Raw genomic sequence first — 21,802 nt, 5'->3', positions numbered from 1 at the left:
GTCTGACGAAAAGTAAGTGCAAAACTGTTTTATTTTAATTTTTGTATTGAAATTTAGTTAAATTATGTTAATAATAATTGTATAAATTATTATTTTTAAATTTTTAGTGAAAATCTCAGTAATGGGGAGACACAGTTATTGCTAAGAGTACGGTTGAATATGGAGGACGAGTTTAAATCGGGTAGAAGGAAAAAAAATGTATTGTGGAAGAAAGTTGTGACCGAAGTTAAAAATGTAAATGAAAACAATAAAAATTTAAATGAAGTTTATCAGAAAAAGTAATACAAAAATTATTCAAATAAAGGAAGGTGAGGTAAAGTAAATTTTTTATGATGAAAACAGAGTGGTAAAATAGTTTCTTCTATCGATTCCATTGATATCATCTGAATCAACACGGCGAATGGGGGCATCTTGAATTCCATCGATTTCATTGTTGGTTTCCATATCGGCATATGTTATTGTATCGTTAATATGTTCAAAATAACCTCCCTTCTTTATGATAAAATTGTGTTAGATAACGCAAGCGAGTATTACATTAGATGTGGCTTTAATGCTCGACGCTTCAATATAATTTAAAATTTTAAACTGTTTCTTAAAACTCCCGAAAGTTTGTTCTATAAATACTTTGTCTTTTAAAAGACAAACATTTGCGCCTATAAATTTTTCTTTTTGACTTCAATACCCTTCTTTTTCTTAAATTTAAAGAAAATCTATCATTTCTTTGCTCACAAATTTCGTCTAGTGTTAGATTCAGCAAAATTTTCATTTTAGTATTACACGCGTTCAAAAATGCAAACAAATGTATCTGCAAATTGTCAAAAATTGTATAAGAAGTATCAAACGTCAAACTTGCAGTGTTGCTACCGTTGCTTATGCTGCAAGTCATGAAGCATTTACGAACATAGGCAAAGCTAACGGTACTACGCGATGTCCAACAATCTGTTGTTATGCAGAATTTGGAACCTTCACATATTTTTTCTTTCATTTGTTCAAGGCATGTTTCATACAATACAGGTATTATTGTATTAGAAACTGAATGCCTACTAGGCAACTGATAATCTGGCCTTAATGCTTTTTCAAATTCGCGGAATCCATCACCTTGGATTGGTGTAAAGAAATTCTTATGATGCTTTCTTTTCTCTTATAATTTAGTTTTTAATTAGCGTAAATTTTCTAGTATTCAACAACAACTTACCTTTTTGGCTTGCTTTGTTTTCGGTGTCTTTCTTTGGAATAATTGGCTGTGTTATTCCATCATTTAACAATTACTGAATTTTTTCTTTGACAAAGTCGATCCACGTCCATTGGGACTGATCGATGTTGTCGTTGTTGAAATTGGTTTAAAAGATTTTTTTTTGATATTAGTTTCCTCTTTCCCATCCTTTAATTTTGTATGTAGTGATGCTGGTGTCTGCTGTTGATGGGAATGTGGTATTTTTGTTTTATTTTCTCCAGGATTCAACGTTGTCCGCCGTTTCAGTATGTATTGAGCGTCTTGGTAAAAGTACTATCCACGATTTCAAAACCTGTACTTTTTTACCTTGTTCCACATTTTCAGGAATTGTTGCTGTCCGCTGTCTCTTGTGAATCTTACTGAATTCGCCGCTGTTCGTTTTTTCAGAATTTGCTGATGATTCATTCTGGAAGTATTGTCCTACAGGGTTTATACTTATATCCATTGCCATTTGTTTCTGCACTTTTGCCAAGCACTTAGTGCTACTTCCGTGGAATTTTTTTGATTTATTCCTTTCGGAATAAAATCTGGCTTTTTACCATCCCAGTTGAGCCCCCAGTTAATTTTTGCGAGAAGCAAAAAATTAGTCAAAAGAATATATGTGTACTCTTTATTTATACTCTTAAGACTAACTTATTACATGGTTCTTACTTCTACTTATACCAACTAGTGCGTTTACTTATTACTAGTTGATAGTTTGTTAAGATACAGATTATATTATTTGTTTAGGTTTGTTTACATATATGTATGTATATTGTTTGCTTAGATACATTTGCTTTGTTTTAAGATAAGGTTGTTGTGGTATTCAAACTCAAGGTTGTTTGGATGCTTGTTACTATTATAAGGAGTACGTTTCTTACCTCGGGCAATCCTTAATGTTTCGGCAAAAAAGAATTCGTCGTTGAAATATAAAATGAAAACCAAGTAAATTTTCATACTTATTTAACTTTTGCCAAATTGGTTTGCTTTCATTTTTCGTTATTAAAGCAACTGTCAAACTGATACTTTTACAGTCCTTAGGTAAGCAACATGAATACAATTTCAACTGAAATTAATTTTAATTCGTTATGTTGGAAAATAATTCAGTTGTTTCGTTTTCTATTCAACTGGGTTCAGTTGTTAACACCTCTATTGCGGAAGGCTAGTAGTTTACAGTTACCGTTATGCGTTGGATACTCAAACAGGCTATAGAAAACGATCTACTGGAAATGCAGACAACAATCCTGAGTTAGAAGGTCACTTTTATTTACCTTAATGATATTCAATATAATGAAATTTTAAAATTCTGAAAACTAAGTAGCCAACAGCAGTTTCTTGATTTTGACAGTTGTACCTATTATAATAGCATGGTTGAGTGGTAGTGTACGATAATATGCACAATTGTGATAGGTGGACGATATTCTCGCCTAAAGTATATGTAAATAGTATTCTATATTACATATACATATATGTACATATACATATATATCACAATGACATTATGACTTTCCAATGTAAGTAAAAGTAATAAAAGGAATATTCAAAGCTTGTGTTGGTTGTAGAAGAAAGACAATATTGATCTCAAATTAATGAATAAAGTGAAATAGTACTGAAGCTTTAGTAATGGTTCAACCTTACTTTGCCATATTTACAAATATTCAAAAAACGTATAAATATGTGTACATATTCCAAAACATCTGAAATCAAGTTTATCTTTTCTATGCTTTTTGACATCAATATTCTAACAATATATTTGTATTGGTATTACTAAATTGGGTGAGCGTACAACAGTGAGTAAAATAATTCTATACATTTAAATGCAATATTTTAAATGTTATAATAATTATTAATTTATTCGTTATTAATAATATTATTTATGATCGTGGTAACTTTGATTTTAAATTTACGCATTTGTGTGTTACTCATTTCTTCAAGATCTGGCAGTAAGCTTAATATAAATAGGCGTTTATAGTCTTCATCGTCTGTGGCCTCCAGATCTTGTTGATGTGAAGAAACTTCGCTGATTTTGAATTCATTAATTCGGTATTTGTAGGAAAAAGAGTGATTATTCGCATTCGAAGTACGTACTCGCTTATAATCGTTACATGAATATTGCGGCATATCAGCAAGATACACTGAATTGATATCCTCTTGGTCTAATGTGTTTGAATTTTCACAACTGCTATTTGAATACTTATTTTCTTTTGGATTTTTGGGGGTAACACGACTTTCGCTTTCCTCCAATAATATTTTGTTACAACATTCAGGATCCCACGATTTACGTAAATATGGACGTAAAAACTGCATGTGTTCGTGTAGGTAATATGGCTTAATTAGTTCTCCCATATGCATTTTTCTCAGCCTTCTCACGAAAATGGAGCGAAAAACTTTCCATTTGTCCTTAACCACATCCGCTGAAAAACAACGAAACAATGTCATTTATGAAGATTAGTAATTCCAGTAAGACCACAGTTTTACTAAAGTGAGATATTTATGTATATGGTGGAATCTAATTAAGTCTAAGTAGAAAAGAGTTTAATTTTTTACAATCGTCATTGTATGGTGTTTCCAATCTGCTGCCATGCCTGCTAATTAGGCAGGGACTTGTAACCACTTCTACTGTTCTTATGTCATTCCATTTTTGCGACCCATATTCCTTTCATGCCAGTTTTGCTGCTTGTGCAAGTTAGGGATTGACTCCTCCAAGACTGACCTACATATTTGTCGATTAAATCGTGAAATTTAGTCGTGAAATAGAAGATATACTAAGAGATCAAAACATTATTTATTTTATTATTATATATAGGAGTGGACCACGCGTTGACATATCATATATAAATCGATAGCTGCGGTTCAAGAAACTAAGATAAAACGTCACTCAGATCTTCTAAGTCGTGTAGGTTTCAACGTAATACATGAAGATCGCAATCAAGATAATGGTGTAAACTTAGCCATGTCTAATCGACGCCAACATAGAGCGCAGGGACACTATCCTTGAATGTCAGGGCATAGTTATCCGGAATCTAGTCCGTTTGGTACTTAGCGACTTTAACGCATTCGCATTCCCTCCTGTCAATAGGATGGAAAACACGGACGATTCGACATTTTGCTAAATGAATCCATCAGAATCATGGATACCTACAACAACTCACCATATATAACCATCGTTGGTTGTGATCTGATAATTAGCATAATATGGCGATCTATGCTTATCTTCGCAACAGATTTTCTTCCCATAATTATCTCGATCGGGAAACCTCTCGACTTTATTTCTGTTAGCAACCGCACCTTTGTTAACTTACAAAGCTAACGTAATCGTTGGCCGTTGACCTTACGTCCTGCCGATCACTGTGATCGCCGCATAAGTGATCGATTCTCCATCGAAGGGCCTTATAAACTTGCTATCCCACTTCAGCGCTGCGCTCAAGGCAATTGTTGTTCTCTATGAAACTACTTGTATACTATATATCTGTTATGCTTTTTGTGGACAAATATTCAAAGTTTGGTGTCAGATGGTATTTTATGTCGAGTTTGTGATAGTGCTGGACATTCACAGAGAAAGTGGAGAACTGTTTCCCTATTCCTTTCTAGCTTGCAACTGCAGCTCTACAAAAGGCCAGTGGTCCCGTTATAGTAACTGAGAGTCTGTATATACTACTTCTGGACATGCATAGTAGATCTTCGGTTCTATTCCTGTATTATTTGAGCCAGATTTGCTTGGTTATATTGCATATTGTTATTGAGTTCCATCTGCTCTGAACTGTGTATTTGTTCAAAATGCATTTAAAGCTCAGATGCCCAACCTCCTAATTCCTATATTCTTATTACAGAACTTGACATAGAATTGATAATTGTGCTTATTTCGAAGTGGTTAAAAGCTCCTACAATGTCAAGAAAAGCAGCCATTGCGTACTTTTTATGTAGTTGCTTTCCAATAATATTTATCACTTCGTGTAAGACTTTCTTTGGATGGACCCTTTGTGTATGCATGTTGCGTATTCGATAATGTATTAGCTACTATTGATCTTATGTGTAAGTCCTTTGGCCTTTCTAGAATTTTCAGCATGAATGGGGTGAGGCTTAAGGGTCTTTTGCTCGATTTAGTCAGGAACATAATTTTGATTCTTTTCTAGCTTCTTGGAAAGTAAGATCCAATATAATTGAGGGCATGTGCTCAAAAGTAAAAAGCTATCACCGATCTTTCTCGCTACTTCTCTGCAAGGAGCGTGACACTCCCCCACACCACCCTAAGGTTTTTCCTACTTATTCAAAATCGACCGCGACATTCCATTAGATAACCGCTACGATAACAACAGCAACGACTCTTTATAAGTAGCAATTATGCAATGCCAATACGATTTTTTAAAAGAGCGATTAAAATCTGACTTAACGGTACTTTGCACTTGTAGCTATCTTCTATGTATAAATTCATTCATGTTTTGTTTTTAACATTATTTATATATTTCTGTCCATCAATCTTCTACTTATAAACATTTTACTTTAAGAAACATGCCATAAATAAAAAAGAAATTGTTGAGCAATAGAATTAAAGTAAAAGAAAGAGCGTTATCTTTCAAAATTTCTTGAATATATGTATCTCCTCAAATGAAAAAGTTTTGCATACAGGTATGTACTTCATTTCGATAGTTTAGTTGGCATGGCGCTGTATGCAACAGTAGTCCGATATCGTCCGTTCTAGATCGAACATAATAGCTTTATAACTTTTTTTTAACCTTTACTTCGCATAAATTATACCATAAAAAATATATGTATATTATAAAATGAAAAAGTTTTCGGCCCCACATACACATGTATTTATAATAGTGCATTTATGTATATTTACATCGCAAAACCAGAGAACAAAAAGATTCATTCATAAAAACATCTCCCCGAGCATGCCTTGCCTACAAGCGACTTTTCTTTCTTCAAAGCATTTCTGTTTATTCGTTCTCGCATGAATTTAGTCGTTTTACATATATTTCTACCATTGAACGTGCTCAATTCTGCTAAATAGCAGCGAGAATAGTGAATTCCTTACTTCAATTCTATCAGCTCTGTTATAGCAGAAACAGTTAAAAACGCTACTCCCTTCCTTCCTTTTCCTTCCTTAGCGCGCAAAATGTGTTAAAAGTTGAGCCCGTGGTAAAAACGCAGAAATCAGCCATCTTTGTTTGTTTTCATTTGAACAATGTTGCCATTGCTCAATACGCATATATAGTTTTGTACACATCTATGTTTTCAATTACAATCTCTTATGATATAAAATATCAAAACTGAAAACAAACTATTAAAAATAGTTTATATATTTATAAATAATAGCATTCGACTCTGATTTTGAGTTATTTTAAGAAAATATCAAACATATTGAAGACAACATTTATAATTACTACAGTATATCGAGATTGGCAACCCTGCGTTGTGAGAGAGCAATCAGCTGACACGTTTCCACGGCAAAAATCCAAATGCCGTGGATTCCTACGGCATCCTACGGCAAAGAGAGAAGGGAGTAGAGTTTTTCACTGTTCACTTACGCTGCGCGCCCATAAGATAGGTCGTATTAGCTGACACGGGCCACGATTCTACGTTTTTGACTGTTCCTGCTATTAGCCGTCAAATCGAACATCATACAGAATTCAATTTGCACCTTCTCTATGTTTTTACATTGTCTGTATGGGATACCAAGCTTCTTGGAAATGTCTTCATTATTCCTTTTCGACATGAGGCTTTCAATATTTTCTTTGACAATTCTCCACCAGTTCTCTATTGCATTTGGGTGCGTTTGGGAAGGCCAAATTAAAATGTATATTTTTTTATGCAGAAACTGATTTCGTGGAAGGGGTGACGTTTGTTTGTGTTCGTCTTGGAACTTTCTCTTTAAAGATTTTTTCACTTACAAAAGAGCGCATGACTTCATTATTAACCGTGCGATTATGTACTGTGAAACAGTTACAAATCTCTAAATTTGAGATTTTAAGTTAGAGACAATTTTTGTGGCTTTTGACGATTTTGCTATTCTGTAAGTGGAACTCACAAAATCTATTACATTTGATTAATCAGAGATGTTTTTACACTCGAATGAAAATAAATATGTCGATAACAAATATTAAATTTTCTATAACATAGTTAAAAACAAATAATTACCAATAAAAATAGAAATATATGTTGACTTTGTTTCATAACATTTACGAAATTTATGTAAAATTGATTTATTTTTAACAATTCGTGTTTGACTTGCTTACAAAATATAAAAAAACAATAATCGATTAATATCTATGATGATCTCTATTCAGTACATTCAAAATAGCAAACAAGAGTTCTTTTTAGTTTTGTGACCTGCTATCAGGTCTCAAATTTGAGACAATATTTTGAGACTAACGCTAAAGACTCTTTAGTGAATAGTAACTAGTCACAAATTGAGACTTTACCTCAAAATGTCTCAAATAGTGACTAAAACTGCTTACAGAATCGGGCTATAAGTCTTCTTATTTTTGATATACATATGTACATAAGTATGTACAGTAGAGGCCCGCTAATCCGGACACGGCCTAATCCGGATTCCACTGTAATCCGGACAGGGTTAAAAAATTCAAAATTTCTATTATGTCCCTTGTAATCCGGACCGACATTCTCTATGCGTATTCTCTAATCCGGATCACATGTTTATTATTCACTACATTCGCTTTTATGCTTTATTGTTTTAAGTTTTTTGTATTTTTTTTTTTTTTGAACATATGTATTATTTTTATAATAAACAAACAGAAATTTATAAATACTTTTTCTTAATACATAGTTCTGATATGTCTTTGGTAATCCGGATTCCCTCATATTCCGGATAGGGGCCGGTTTTAATTGATCCGGATTAGCGGGCCTCTACTGTATGTATGCATTTGGTATTTTCAAACGCATTGTATTCTTATCTTTATACATAAAATATGTACATACATATGTATGTATGTATATGCCGTTAAAAATATGTTATATTTACTCACGTGTACTGGAAAGCTCCTCTGCTACCTCTACCCATGCCGCTTCTATGCAATTTCTGTTAGAATACTCTTTGATCGTATTGTTGTACAAACATGGATACTTTTCTACAGTCTCCACCAATCGTATATTAATTTTTTTGTTTACATCCATTGTCGAAATTCAGTTCAAAACTAAAAGTAAAATTTGTAAAACACAAACGACAATAACAAGCTCGGGACGAATGGAAACGTCGACATACGTACATATACGCAACTGCACAACTTGTTTACTCTCATGTGCTGAACACATAGAGCGCGACAGATTGCAAGCAACATCTGTCAAATATTAAAATACACACGTTCTTATGGACACAGTACTTTAGACAGCTGCACGACTGCAGCCTCTCAGTTGTCGTTCTCGCTAACTTGAAAGTATTTTTAAATTTGCCGACGACAGTAGAGAGGAGTGATGCCACTAATATGTAAAATGTAGAATTATTCTAACAAACCTGACGTTATTTTACAAAGAGAAGCATAAAATAGCTCTGTTATATCATTTGTAATAACAATTGACAATAATAAAACAAATAAATTTAACTATTTACTTATGTTTTGCATAAAAAATTTCACTTTGAACAAAATATTAAAATTTCATTGAAGGGAAAGGTATTAGTATGCCAACAACGAAATTGTGTACATACAAAATGTACAGCTGAGTTGTTTTGTGTACATGCCGCTGTCTTCTTACAAATGTTCATGTAGTGGGCTTCACGACGCTATTTACAGTTCACTGTCGGGCAGTCATGTCGTGTCACTTTCTATGTGTTCAGCAGATCAAGTGCCGTTATCGTCCAAGAGAAAAACGTAAAGTAGTACAACGACATGTGAGACGCTATGGATGATTGAGACGACTGTGGATGATGTGAATGGCTATTTTTGCAGCCCTATTACCACCGTCACTATTGTGAGGTTGTTATGAGTTGTGAGGTTTTCCGTATGATGAGGTGATTTCAAAAAAGGGCATGTAAATGAGAAGAAGAAGCATAGAATATCATGTAAATTGTAGACAAAAAACTAAAACAAAATAATATCCCATTAAGTGAATGATTAAAAGCGTTTGTGATTGCGACGTAATAGTCCTTTTCCGTAACAGTTCGCTGCTACGAAATTCGACATTCCTTTTCAAATCTAAATTTGGAAGTTCCTTTCATGGTTGGAATAGAGCTAGTTTTCAAAGGTACTTATATTATATTCGGAAATATATCAAAGAGACCCATCTCCACGCCGTCTATGCAGCTGATTTTTCTTATAGATCTTTTCTTATAAACCAAGACTCGTTCTATAAGTAAAGTTTTCTAGAATTCCGCTCCTCCCTTCATTAGTTAGTTGAGCCTGTAGAAATCAGCCACTCTTTTTTGTTTTCATTTGAACAATGCTCAATACGCATATATACATAGTTGTATACACATGTAATATTTCAATTACAATTTTCATAATATAAAATGTCAAAACTGAAATCAAACTATTAAAAATAGTTTATATATTTATAAATAATTGCATTCGACTCTGATTTTGAGTTAGTTTAAGAAAATTTCAAACTTATTGTGGATAATTTTTATAATTACTACAGTATATCGAGACCGGCAATCTGGGAAAAATCATTTATATTGCGTTCTCATATGATAGGTCGTATCAGCTGACTCGGGCTGCGGTTTTCGTTGTTCTCTGTTTATGTTATTAGTGAGAATCCGTGTGTATATACATATGTACGATCACTTCCGCCCTTTAAGCACTTTTTAAAACATTAAGACGACAAGCAACAGGCAGAATCGGTAATATATTAAAATAGTACACACGTTCTTCTTACAGACTTCAACGCAGTGTTGCTACAATTATGTGAAATGTAAAATTATACAAAGCTTTAACTTTATTTTACCAATAGAAAATGCTCTAATATATCATTTAAAGTAACAATTGATAATTTAAAAGAAATGATTCGACTTATTACACAAAATTTCACTTTGAACCAAATATTTAAATTTGATTCAAATTAACAGTTTTGGAATGTCAACAACGACGTTGAGTACATCAGCTGTTTGATATGTCGTCTTCTTCAAAATGTGCAAATGTTCGACATTTGCAGACAAGAAAATTTCGTTATAGTGAAGTCGTCTTTGTGGTCAAAGCATAAACTCTCCCAATCCCTGCACATGACATACAACAAAGAGAATTAACTAAATATAATATTATGATGAAGACGGATGATGGAATAAAATCGACTCGACGATATATTGCTAGTTAATGAAATTCGAAATTGCCAGAATGTTCGAGTGCCGAAGTTTGGTCAAAGGTGAGTTAGCAACTCATATCAAGGAATATGTCTTTCAATTAAAATTAGAGAAATAGACAACGAAAATTGAAGAAAAGGAAGAGATTCAATGCTCTTCCAACATTATGGACATATGTAAATATAATTTTGACTGCAAAGTCACAGATATCAATGCATATGTCAACGCAAATATGAACACAGGTGACCTCACAAATGGCAGAGAAGTCATCACAAATGTTAGCGTAGTTGGATGAGCACATAGAGCGCGACACGACATGGCAGTACGACAGTGAGCTGTAAATGGCGTCGTGAATCCTTCTACATAAACATTTGTAAGAAGGCAGCAACATAACAATGGCCGGCATGTAGACAAAGGATGTAGAGCAGGATGTTCGAGTCTCAATCACTGCGGCAGTATAACAAGGCATCATATTCGACGCAAAAATTTTGCAATATAAGTATCAGCTGAGTATCTGCAGAAAAACAACACTGTCGCAATATTGCTGCAGTTATTTGCTTGCTCGAACATCCCCAAAACAACGCAGTTGTCCATTTTGTGTGTACACAATTTCGTTGTGGCCATACTAATACCTTTCACATCAATGAAATTTTAATATTTTGTTCAAAATGAATTTTTTTATGCAAAAAATAAGTAAATAGGTAAATATTTTTGCTTTAAATTATCAATTGTTATTACAAATGATATAATAGAGCTATTTTATGCTTTTATTTGTAAAATAACGTCAAGTTTGTTAGAGCTGTGAATAATTTTACATTTTACATATTAGTGGCATCACCACTTTACCTCCTCTTTCTATCTTTCATTCTACTGTCAACTCTACTGTCGTCCTATTGTCGTTGGCAAAAATAGGAGGATATTGAAGTTAGCGAGAACGACAACTGTCGGCCTGCAGTCGTGTAGTCGAGCAGCTGTCAAAATAACAGTGTCCATAAGAACGTGTGTATTTTAATATTTGACAGATGTAGTTTGCAGTCTGTCGCAGTCATTGTGTTTATACTTTCATTGTGTTCAGCACACGAGATAACACTACACGCTTCGCTGCGTTAGCATGTCCAAAATAACGTTTGCCGAAACCATTTCGTGTACTCTGACACAGGAATCTGCATCTCTCTTCGAACATTTAAAACTCATCAAATAAAGTTAGATCACACCTTGAATCAATTACTTGAAAAAAGATGCAGAAATTACTGGAATAATCTGCAGATGTGCGTAAGAAAAATGATGGCTATTTCAACTGTGGAAAAGGTTCAGATATGATAACAAAGTTAGACGAGTGATAATAAAATATAGCCAACAAATTCCACCAAAACCAGAAGCAGTTTTTTTTTGGGTAGAAATAGATTAAGACTATGGGACAAATAACTTGTGGATTGTTGAAGTCACAGAAGAATCTATCCAAACTTACTTATAAGCGAAACTGTGGTTATGACAGGACAAGATAAACGCGTTCCAGTAAAAGTACTTAATGAGTTCAAGTCACCAATCGAACTTTCCAGAGGAGCTATATTAGGACAGTGTCAAAAGATTGAGACCATGATGCATTTTGAAATACTTCTTGAAAAGTGTTTCATTGACGGAAAACGTCAAAATAGGGCTAAACACTCATTCTTAAATGCTCAACCATTTTTGATAATGACGATTTGTTGTTTGTTGTGATTTGTAAACCAGACCATAACCGATGCTATCAGCGAGTCCATGGAGTTACCTGTGGTACTTGCGAAGAAGAAAGACAATTATCCATTACCCAGTATCGATGAAACTTCGGAATCGTTATTACGTACAAAACGGTCTCAACACTTGATTTGAAAAGTGGTTAATGGCAAGTGGAGATAAAGGAAGAAGACAAAGAAAATACGGCTTTTAGCATTGGGGATGGTCTATGACAATTGTCCGTAATGCCTTTTGGATTATCAAACCAGGTATTAAAGCCTCGACGACATCAACGAGTTGGGTAAAAGTTTCGATGGAAGAAGCTTTTCAAAAGATAGCTAGCCCTAGTCTAATGTTCGGGAAGTGTTCCCTTTCAAAAAGAAAGTAAGCTACTTAGGACACGGAGGGCATTTGCACAGCTATGAAAAGATAGAAACAGTAAAAGATTGGCATACTCCTAAAAATATACATGAATTAAACGAATAATGAAATAAGTAACAATTTTCTAGGCTATGAAACGACAATGGGAGACGCGTTGTGTCGTGAACGTTACTGTTCGCTTTACGAAATTCGACATTCCTACTATAGTTTTAAATAAGCGTTCGGAATTAAAAGAATACTTACCATCTGTTAAAAAATTTTAATGTTATTAAAAAAGAAATGTTTTAGAATAGGGTAGATAAAAATTAAGTAATAAAAATATTTTTGTTCGCCGCGTACACGAAGCGTACAAGAATTTGGAAATGCGATATGGAAGAAAATGTAGAAAATTGTCTTGTCAAGTTGCCGGACTCGTGTTGCTTGTGTGAAAACAATGAGCGACAACTTACGAAAATGTGTAACGTGACAATGTGTTAAAATAATGGAAGCGTCGCAATAACTTCACAACTTTTCGAAATCTACTAATTGGTAGTTAATTAAATCAGGTGTTGTTTTCATTTAATATTTCATCAATTAATTGCAGAACTCTGAACTTAAATTGGCGCATTTGTGAGTTGGTCATTTCGTTAAGATCTGGCAATAAGCTTAATACAAATTGTCTTTTCGGAGTTTCTCTAGACATGGTTTGGTCGCGTTGCTCACTATATGTCACGGGTGTGGAAGCAGCATGCATTAATGTAGAATTCGTCATTTTATTGTTAACCATAATATTCTCCCTGAGTTCACTTTGCGGAGAATTAGACACCACATCATTATCGAATTCTGGTCCACCTTCGTCCTCTGAGCTCACTGCTACCTTAATTTTTTTTAGAGCATATTTTTCATTTGGTTCATTATTTTCGAGATAAATTGGGTCATGACTGTCCACTGTCAGGTCTTCATTGATTTCAATATTTTCAGTACTATGCTCCGATCCAGTCCCATATTCCGCATCTGGCTCTACATCTATTTGTCTAACTGTTCTCTTTAATGCTCCAGGTTCATATGTTTTCTTCAAATATGGTATTATATATTTCATGTGATCGTATAAGTAATACTGTTGTACGGATTCGCCCATTTGCATTTGCTTTAGTTTTCTCACTAAAATACTCCTGAAATTTTGCCATTTTTTCTGTGCGGCTTTTGCTAAAATAAAGAGAAAAATTCAAATAATTTATTTTTGTCATATATGTAGAAGTGAATATCTTTTTTTGTAATGCAAACAGCTTAACGCTTTACTATTTACTATCCGAATTAACAACTTCTTAATACGAATATCACTGACTTGTTAATTCTGGCAATTTATCGCCGTTTCTATTTTGTTCTCGTATCCGTGTTCGTCACATCAAATATGTTCTTCATTAGGACGGTGATAAAAATGAAAAAATGCTTATTTATAATTAAGCTATTAAAAGTTACTTTAAAAAGGTAGGAATGTCTTAGGTAGAAAAAATTGCACTTTCCGTGTAAGGTTAATGCCCCTATTGCGGTTTTCAACCCAACTGCATTTCAGTCGAAGTTTAAAAATTCGGTATTGCCAACTTCAACTCAATCCGTCAAAAAAAATTGCGGTTGAAGTATGATCGAATTTCAACTTTTTTTGGTATTGCGGTTTTCAACTCTGTGCAAGTGGGGTTGACTAGTATATAAATAAACTTCAAGTGCTTAATAGCAGTTGAAGTTCAACATTCGTGCAGTGAAATACAAAAAAATATTAAAGAAAAATGGAGGACGGGTAAAATAACTATTTTAATTAATGTTAAATTAATTTTAATTAATATTTTTTATAAATTTTTAGAAAAAATAAAGTTGCAACAAAAAAGCAATTCGAAAAATTGTTAATGGAGAAGTTTCCAGAAGTAGGAAGAGGAAAGCCACAATTTGGAAACAATAAACAATCTTCGCAAAGATTTTAATTTTTTTTGGTTATTTAAGACACAAAGTAATATTTTTTTATTTTATTTTTAATTATTCTGGAATGAAGTGATATTATTATTTAATGAATTTATTTAAATAAAATTTAAATATATGCCTGAATAAATAGCACATTAGAAATAATAAATGAAATTTAATATTTTAATTATTTAGAGGGAAGTCATAATATTATTGCGAATTATTCGAGCCGTATCCTCTTCTTCTCTTTCTATGTCCAAAATATCATTGGTCATTGTAGTATGTGAAGTAGATGGTATTTCTTCCGGAGATTCCACTTGAAAGTGTTGACAAATATTGTGCAATGCGCAACAAGCATTCACAAATTGCGTAACCTTTTCGGGAGTGTAATGTAAACCTCGTACAGATAAAAGACATCGAAATCTACTCCTGAGTACACCAATTGTCCGCTCTACAATATTCCGGGCTTTTGAGTGTACTGTATTGTAGCGTGCTTGGGGTGAAGAAGCTTCCGCCAAGCGATAAGGCGTCATTAAAAATTTGTGCAGAGGATAGCCAGCGTCGCCTAAGAAATTACATTACTCTAATTATTTAGCAATAAATACGATAAAGTCTTACCCAAGATCCAAGTGTTATTCTGTATGTTGTTCTGCAAATGCACTTTCAAATCGCTAACATTGAAAACAAAAGAGTCATGATTTGCGCCTGCATGCCTAGCATCCACATACCGAATAGACATTTTATAATCACAAAGGTAAAAATTTTAAGAAATTATACCATTTTGTTTCTAATATAATTCAGATTTTATACATACAATCATCACGTTTAAACAGTAGTAGCCCTTTCTGTTAAGTAAAGATGTTGCACTTCTTTTCTTGGTGAAATTATGCGAACATGAGTCCCGTTGATGCAACCAACTACTCCCGGGAAAGCACTTTTTGAATAAAATGAAACTTTTGAAGCGTTTTGCTCCTCCTCAGTCATTTGAATTTTAATCCATTGGGCACAAATACGTTGTTCAATTATATTTAGAACCTCTTTAATTACTAAAGATATCGTAGGTTGCGCCAACCCAATGTTAAATAGTTTTAATATAGGAGGTATGGCCGTTCCTCGCACAAGTTTGTGGAAATGTTCCTTCATCTCATTCAGTAAAAAACAAAATGCTTCTTTATTTAATCGAAAATAACTTATGAATCTGCAACAAACATTATTAAAAAGCAATTCAATTGTGAAAAAACTATGGCTTATTTGCATTTGGAAGCTCCAATGGATTTGAGTGATCACGAAGGCTTTTTCGTATACGTAGCACATCAATTTTGCCCTCAGTATTTTCGTCATTGTAATATAAATCAAAACTTATATCCATTTTTTATTTATTGTTTATTATATATGTTTATTCACTTTTTCGCGAGCGACAACTGAATTTAATTGTTTAAATATGTCGTTTACAAAATTTTAGCTGTTTCACTATCTGTCAAATTTCCCTTTCTTAGATTGGCAACACCAATCATATTTCGACTGAACTTAGTTGAAGTTCGCAATACCGAAAAAGAGTTTGGTTGATCTGAAGTTGAGTTGCCTTAACTTCAATTCCACCAAGTCGGGTTGAAAACCGCAATAGGGGCATAAATCAAATACTTGATTATGATATGCACATGGCGCAAAAAAAAATACAGAAACCGTAAATTTTGTCATATCTTTAATATCTATTGCAAGAGTCCATGCCTAAGAACATAGGGCAATTCCGAATCTTGTGCATCTGAGTGTGCGAAATTATGCAATTGCAAATATTTACCATCAACAATGAACGGCTTTTTTTGTGGTTTCTGTGTAACCCTTACAAAAAGACCATTAATTCACAGCTGATCGGTGAAGAAAAACATTGTTTGTAAACAAAATTTTCGCACAAATTGGAAAATATGCCGAAAAAAAGTTTTAGGAAAAAATTGACTGACGCATTATTTGATGAAGCTGCTGAAGAAATTATGGACAATCCTGGAGCTTCCCGCAAGAAATCCAGTAAACTCTGGATTTCTTTTTCGATCCATTTTTTATTCGACTTTTCGTGTTTTAGCCTTATTTTATTCAAACCGGTTTGCTCCATTTCTTCTCTTTGTTTACAATGTTTTTGTTTTTGACAGCAGCTGATAATTTGAAAACCAGTGTTGCAAATAATACAATGTCGTTTTAGTGTTGCTTATTTCAAGGGTGTATCAGGTACATCGCTATACATTTTGTTAGTGTAAAAGCAAAAATATGCTTCCTAATTTGCAATTGCAAAGATGCAAGACCATTTGCACCAGATTCTGAATTGCCCTTATGTAATTTAAATCCCTTTTGATTTATTTATGCATATATTCCGATATCTTTGCCGCCCCAATCTGAAGGTACCGATGGAAAGAGAAAGTTTTCCTGATTAAAAAATATAGTAAAAATATTACGCTTAGTTTACGACATATTCGACTTCTGACAACTAGTTATTTCACTACATTTAATACTCTTTACTCAAATTTTTCACTTCACATTAATTAAATTGTAAACATTTAATCAAATTCACATTTTACACTTTTCGCACATTTTTAGGTAAAAAAATTAGTAAAAACATTAATTACATGAATGAATATGAATATTCTCTCATTTAAATTATTACAAATAAGTAATATTATTATGTGTAATAATATTACGTACAAAAGTGTAATTCAGAGAAAGGAGTACTACGCGAAAGTACTTTAGTCACCCCGGGTATTGGCTTGCCTAAGGTTATTCTTTTAGACCGCGACCGAAGGTCTCCAACGGAGAAAGCAGTTCTAAGCGAAGGCACATCAGTCACGCAGTACTTTGAACGCAATTCCAAGTTATTATATAACATTATAATAAACTATTAATAATATTGTGACTTGATTTTATTATAATATCAAATTGTCATATATAAAAATGTTATATTAAAACCATATACATTTTATAAAATAGTTTTACTTATCTGTGTTTATTAAATATAAATCAGAAATTATTCATATTTTTGGAAAAAGTGTTTACATACTCATTTACAGCTTGAAAAATGTTGGAATATTAATTTTTATAGTTAATGAAAAAAATGAAGAAAGTACAAATAATGAAAAATCCTTCATATTTGGTTTTTAAGATGTGGCTACGCTCGTTTTCCTCATAATTGTAATCTAACCTTTTCAACTATTAGTGTGCTAAGTGATTTTTAAATAAATAAATTTAGCTAAAAGAAAACAAATTAAAAGTGAGATGTGAACTAATAAAAATTTTTAAAGTGTATATTTCAATATAAAGCGAAATTTTGAAAAAATTTTCTTAAACATTGTTTTTGTACATTGTATCTGTTATTTATACAAATTTTTAAAAGCGAATATTCAAAAAATATATATGTATGTTTTAGCAACATTATTCTTACATATTCCTCCTCTGCAGAAGCCCCTATCAGTACACACCCCATTTATACCGAAATATGTATAAGACCTCTTCTCATACACATAGTACTTATACATTTTTGATGGTGTTTAAAAATTATAGATTCCAAACATTGTCATGATAAGTCGGACTGCGTAAGTAAGTAAATATTTTCAGTTGTCAAGTGCATGTTTCTGTCAAACACACTTCGGGGTAATGAAACAAAACTGTCATACTTGCATACATACATATGTATATCATTGTTGGGCACGATTCCGATTACTTTGGCAGAGGGGTAAAAAAACCGAATTTCCGTATTAATGGGGTATGTGCGGATAGGGGAGCTTCTCCAGAGAAGAAATATCCAAAAATAATATAAAAATAACTTTTATTTTTTAAAATATTCACAATTAAAAGTTCGGGGAATGTTTAGTTTAGTATCTCATTTTGAAGAGGTTTTGCGCAAAGGGGGAGGGGGCTGGGGGCTTGCTACCCCCCTCATTTGAAAGGTAATGAATGGAGCTTTTGAATAATAGCACCCTTCCCCCCCTAGGACCACGGGGGGCTCTAGGGCAGCCTCCTCAAAATGGTGTAAAATCGCAGTTTTTCCATACAATTTTCACTAATTATTATAAAATGTATGTATTTTTACGCATAGAGTGACTCTATGTTTATTATTTTTATTATTTCAATGAATTAAAGTGGAAATCCACTTTATTTAAATAATAAAAACACTGAAAATTAAAAATTGTATATGTATCGGTAATACCAAGATAACCCAACCAACCATTTATACAAGACCCTGAAAAGTGGGCAATATATTTCGTCCATATAACGAAAATTTTGAATAAAAAATCGCGCGATTTTCAATATAATATATTACATTGAAACAAGCGCCGCAGGCGAAAATTTGGAATAAAAAATCGCGCGATTTTTTAATCAAAATTTTCATTATATTTTCAGTATAATATGGAATAAAAAATCGCGCGATTTTTTAATCAAAATTTTCATTATATTTTCAGTATAATATATTACATTGAAACAAGCGCCGCAGGCGAAAATTTGGAATAAAAAATCGCGCGATTTTTTATTCCAAATTTTCGTTACATGGACGTATTTTGTTGATAATTTCAACCCTCGATCCGAAACGAGTCCTATGTAAAGTAACCCAAATGTATATAAGACCTACCATTTTGATTCGTTGGGTTATTACTGTCTTCATTTTGTGCTTATTTTCTTCGTCGTTTGACAGTTCAAATTCAGTAATTTTGCTTACATTTAAAGGAACAGTATTTTTAATTTAAAGCTGTTTTATTTATTAAATTGTACATAAAATTGCAACTTAAAATTCATAATTTATCATTAATTCAATTAAATATATTTCAAAGAATGTATGTGTGTTAAATTGGTTAAATTTTTTGCAAGCAGTGCAACAAAAACTTCAAAAGAAGAGAGCCATTGTTTGAGCAAATGTGAAAATGTGCGTTTGTTGCTTACTTATATCTAAAAAACCAATTAACATTTAACAATAAATTTACATTTAAACCAAAGTTTAATTTATTGGCTATCCGTGCTATATAAATTAAAAAAAAATCCGTGCACGCATTTAAGAGGAATAAGCAATGAAAATGAGATACTAAAGTAAACCCAACCCAAAAGTTCAAAAATTTGCACTAATAACACATGGTATTTCTCTATGTTTCACTAAATTTTTTCACGTTTTTCACACTGTATAATTCAATATACACTCTAAACATTGAAATAAGTTCACATTTCACTTTTATTTTGCTATATTTTACCTAAATTTATTAATTTAAAAATCACTTAGCACACTCATCGTCGAAAAGGTCAGATTGTTTACAATTATAAGGAAAACGGGCCTTGCCACATCTTAAACAGCAAATATGTAGGATTTTTAACAATTTTTCTTTGTTTGTTTTTTCGCGTGATTCTTTTTTCTATATTAATTAATTTGAAGTGAAAAATGTGAGTAAAGTGTGTTTAATGTGGTAAAATGGCTTGTTGAAATGTTCGAATTTTGGGAATTTTTGAACTTTAAGGTCGAATATCCCGTAAACTAAGGGTTTGCGGTACCTATAACCCTACATATTTTTTTAATCAGGAGGACTTCCTCTTTCCAACGGTACCTTCAAATCGCGGCGCCAAAAAAATCGGAATTGGGCCCATTGTTGGACTATCACCATCTTTACAACTTAAGAAGTTGAATAACATATACATACATATGTACTTACGATCACAGTCTAACTCTTCTGCCACATCTATCCAAGCTCTTTCTCGGCAATCTCTTCTTGTATATTCTTTTAAATCAGTGTTGTACAGAAGAGGATATTTTTTCACACATTTTACTAATCTAATATTAAATTTGTTATCTTGTAGTCCATCCATATTGATAACCAAAATAAAACATACACTTTCCAAAATAGAGCACGAATATATTCAACTGAACTCAGCAATGACTAAGAGACTACACGACAAACTGCATTCGTCTATTTCAACAATCGTACAACCCTCAGTCGGACACAAACGTAGCGAGACATGCGCCATTATGTTCCGATTGTGTGTTCTGTAAATGTACACTGAAGTTTTACACTTGCAGTTACAGAAGTTTCCTAATGGAATTTGTAGAACATTAAAGTATTTTCATGTGAAAACTGTCCAAAATTTACAAATGCACGCACTTAATTATTTTGTTGCCATTCTGTAAGAATTCGTTTTGTGACATCTATCGTACAAAATACGTAAATCGTATTTGTTTTTGTGTTTCAGAGTCACTCTGTACAACTGTTATCTAATTATTCATGCTTTCAACAAAAAGACAATTGCTCGACACGTCGCCCTATTCTGAAAGAACCTCACAAGAAAAAAGCACAAAACACTCACCACATGAGTTGAAAAGCACTTTGCTGAAGAAATGGAACACCAAGAAAAGTAAGGAATTTCGCAAATTTATCAAATTGGGTGCATATATATACATACATATATTAATTTAATTTATTTTTAGGATTTCAAAATGTGAAAGAACAACTTAGGAGCAGCTGCAGCATTATAGTATATAATTGAAACTTAAATATATTTTTATTCGCACATGTATTAAATAATACATATGTACATACATATTTACAAATAAAATCTTGTCCAAATTATTTAAACATAAATATGTATATTCCTTTTTATTCATACTCAGAATGAAGTAAAATGTACAAAGACTGGAAGTTACATATTTATTGTAATAGACAAATGCTTAAAATGTTACTGTCGATGTTTTTCGGCGATATTTTGTTTTTGAAGTATCCCTTAACAATGTCCAGCAGTAATCGGCAAGCAAACTGGCACTCCACTTGCCTTGGTATTGTTTCTCCATAGCAGAAATGTCTTGGTGGATCCGTTCACCGTGTTCGTCAATTACGGCCCCTAAATTTTCGGGGAAAAATCCAGATGGGAGTCCAGAATGTGAAAGAAATTTTAAACAACGCTTTTATAATCACTCCAGGCTCATATTTCAGTTTCATTGAGCATTTCTTCAAAGGTTTTATCTATCACTAGTTCTCTAATTTGCGGACCCACAAATATGCCCTCCTTAATTTTTGCTTCACTCACTCATCCAAATTTTTGTTTCAGATACAAGAACCCTCTTCCATTTCTGTCCTTTGCCTTAACAAAATTCTTCATTAAACCCAATTTAATATGCAAAGATGGTAGTAATACCTTTGGGATCAACTAGAGGTTCACTGGTAATGTTTTTTGTCTTTAACTGCTGAATAAATTCAGACATTACAGCCTCACAAAACGACGCGTATCTCAAATACAAATGCATAGTTTCACATGAAATTTATCTTAGATGTCACTCTGTACTAGCAACTTACAGAAGA

At 32.9% G+C, this 21,802-nt stretch overlaps 2 protein-coding genes and 1 long non-coding RNA gene across 6 annotated transcripts; 1 reads left to right on the top strand and 2 right to left on the bottom strand.

The window, feature by feature from the left end:
- Positions 1-1,830: 1,830 nt before the first annotated feature.
- LOC126760667 (uncharacterized) lies at positions 1,831-20,490 on the bottom strand. Its single transcript, XM_050476485.1, has 3 exons — positions 20,343-20,490; positions 8,203-8,370; positions 1,831-3,627 (listed from the first exon to the last, which is right to left on the bottom strand). Exons 2-3 carry the CDS (start codon positions 8,348-8,350, stop codon positions 3,065-3,067), a joined length of 711 nt encoding a protein of 236 aa, XP_050332442.1. The 5' UTR covers positions 8,351-8,370; positions 20,343-20,490; the 3' UTR covers positions 1,831-3,064.
- Positions 10,347-21,094, top strand: LOC126760668 (uncharacterized). Of its 2 annotated transcripts, none has more exons than XR_007667235.1 (3): positions 10,347-10,528; positions 20,700-20,861; positions 20,935-21,094. It is a non-coding gene; the product is annotated as an uncharacterized LOC126760668 (long non-coding RNA). The 2 variants fall into 2 exon arrangements; XR_007667234.1 differs by lacking the exon at positions 10,347-10,528 and adding an exon at positions 20,548-20,633.
- On the bottom strand, positions 12,800-20,347 carry LOC126760666 (uncharacterized). Of its 3 annotated transcripts, none has more exons than XM_050476481.1 (2): positions 20,165-20,347; positions 12,800-13,745 (listed from the first exon to the last, which is right to left on the bottom strand). In XM_050476481.1, exons 1-2 carry the CDS (start codon positions 20,316-20,318, stop codon positions 13,102-13,104), a joined length of 798 nt encoding a protein of 265 aa, XP_050332438.1. In that variant the 5' UTR covers positions 20,319-20,347; the 3' UTR covers positions 12,800-13,101. The 3 variants fall into 3 exon arrangements, with proteins under 3 accessions (XP_050332438.1, XP_050332439.1, XP_050332441.1); XM_050476482.1 differs by lacking the exon at positions 20,165-20,347 and adding an exon at positions 17,917-18,319; XM_050476484.1 differs by lacking the exon at positions 20,165-20,347 and adding an exon at positions 17,536-17,900.
- Positions 21,095-21,802: the final 708 nt, after the last annotated feature.

The sequence above is a fragment of the Bactrocera neohumeralis genome, chromosome 5 (genome assembly GCF_024586455.1).
Source record: "Bactrocera neohumeralis isolate Rockhampton chromosome 5, APGP_CSIRO_Bneo_wtdbg2-racon-allhic-juicebox.fasta_v2, whole genome shotgun sequence".
NCBI lineage: Eukaryota > Metazoa > Arthropoda > Insecta > Diptera > Tephritidae > Bactrocera > Bactrocera neohumeralis.
This window is presented reverse-complemented; position numbering and strand designations above follow the sequence as displayed.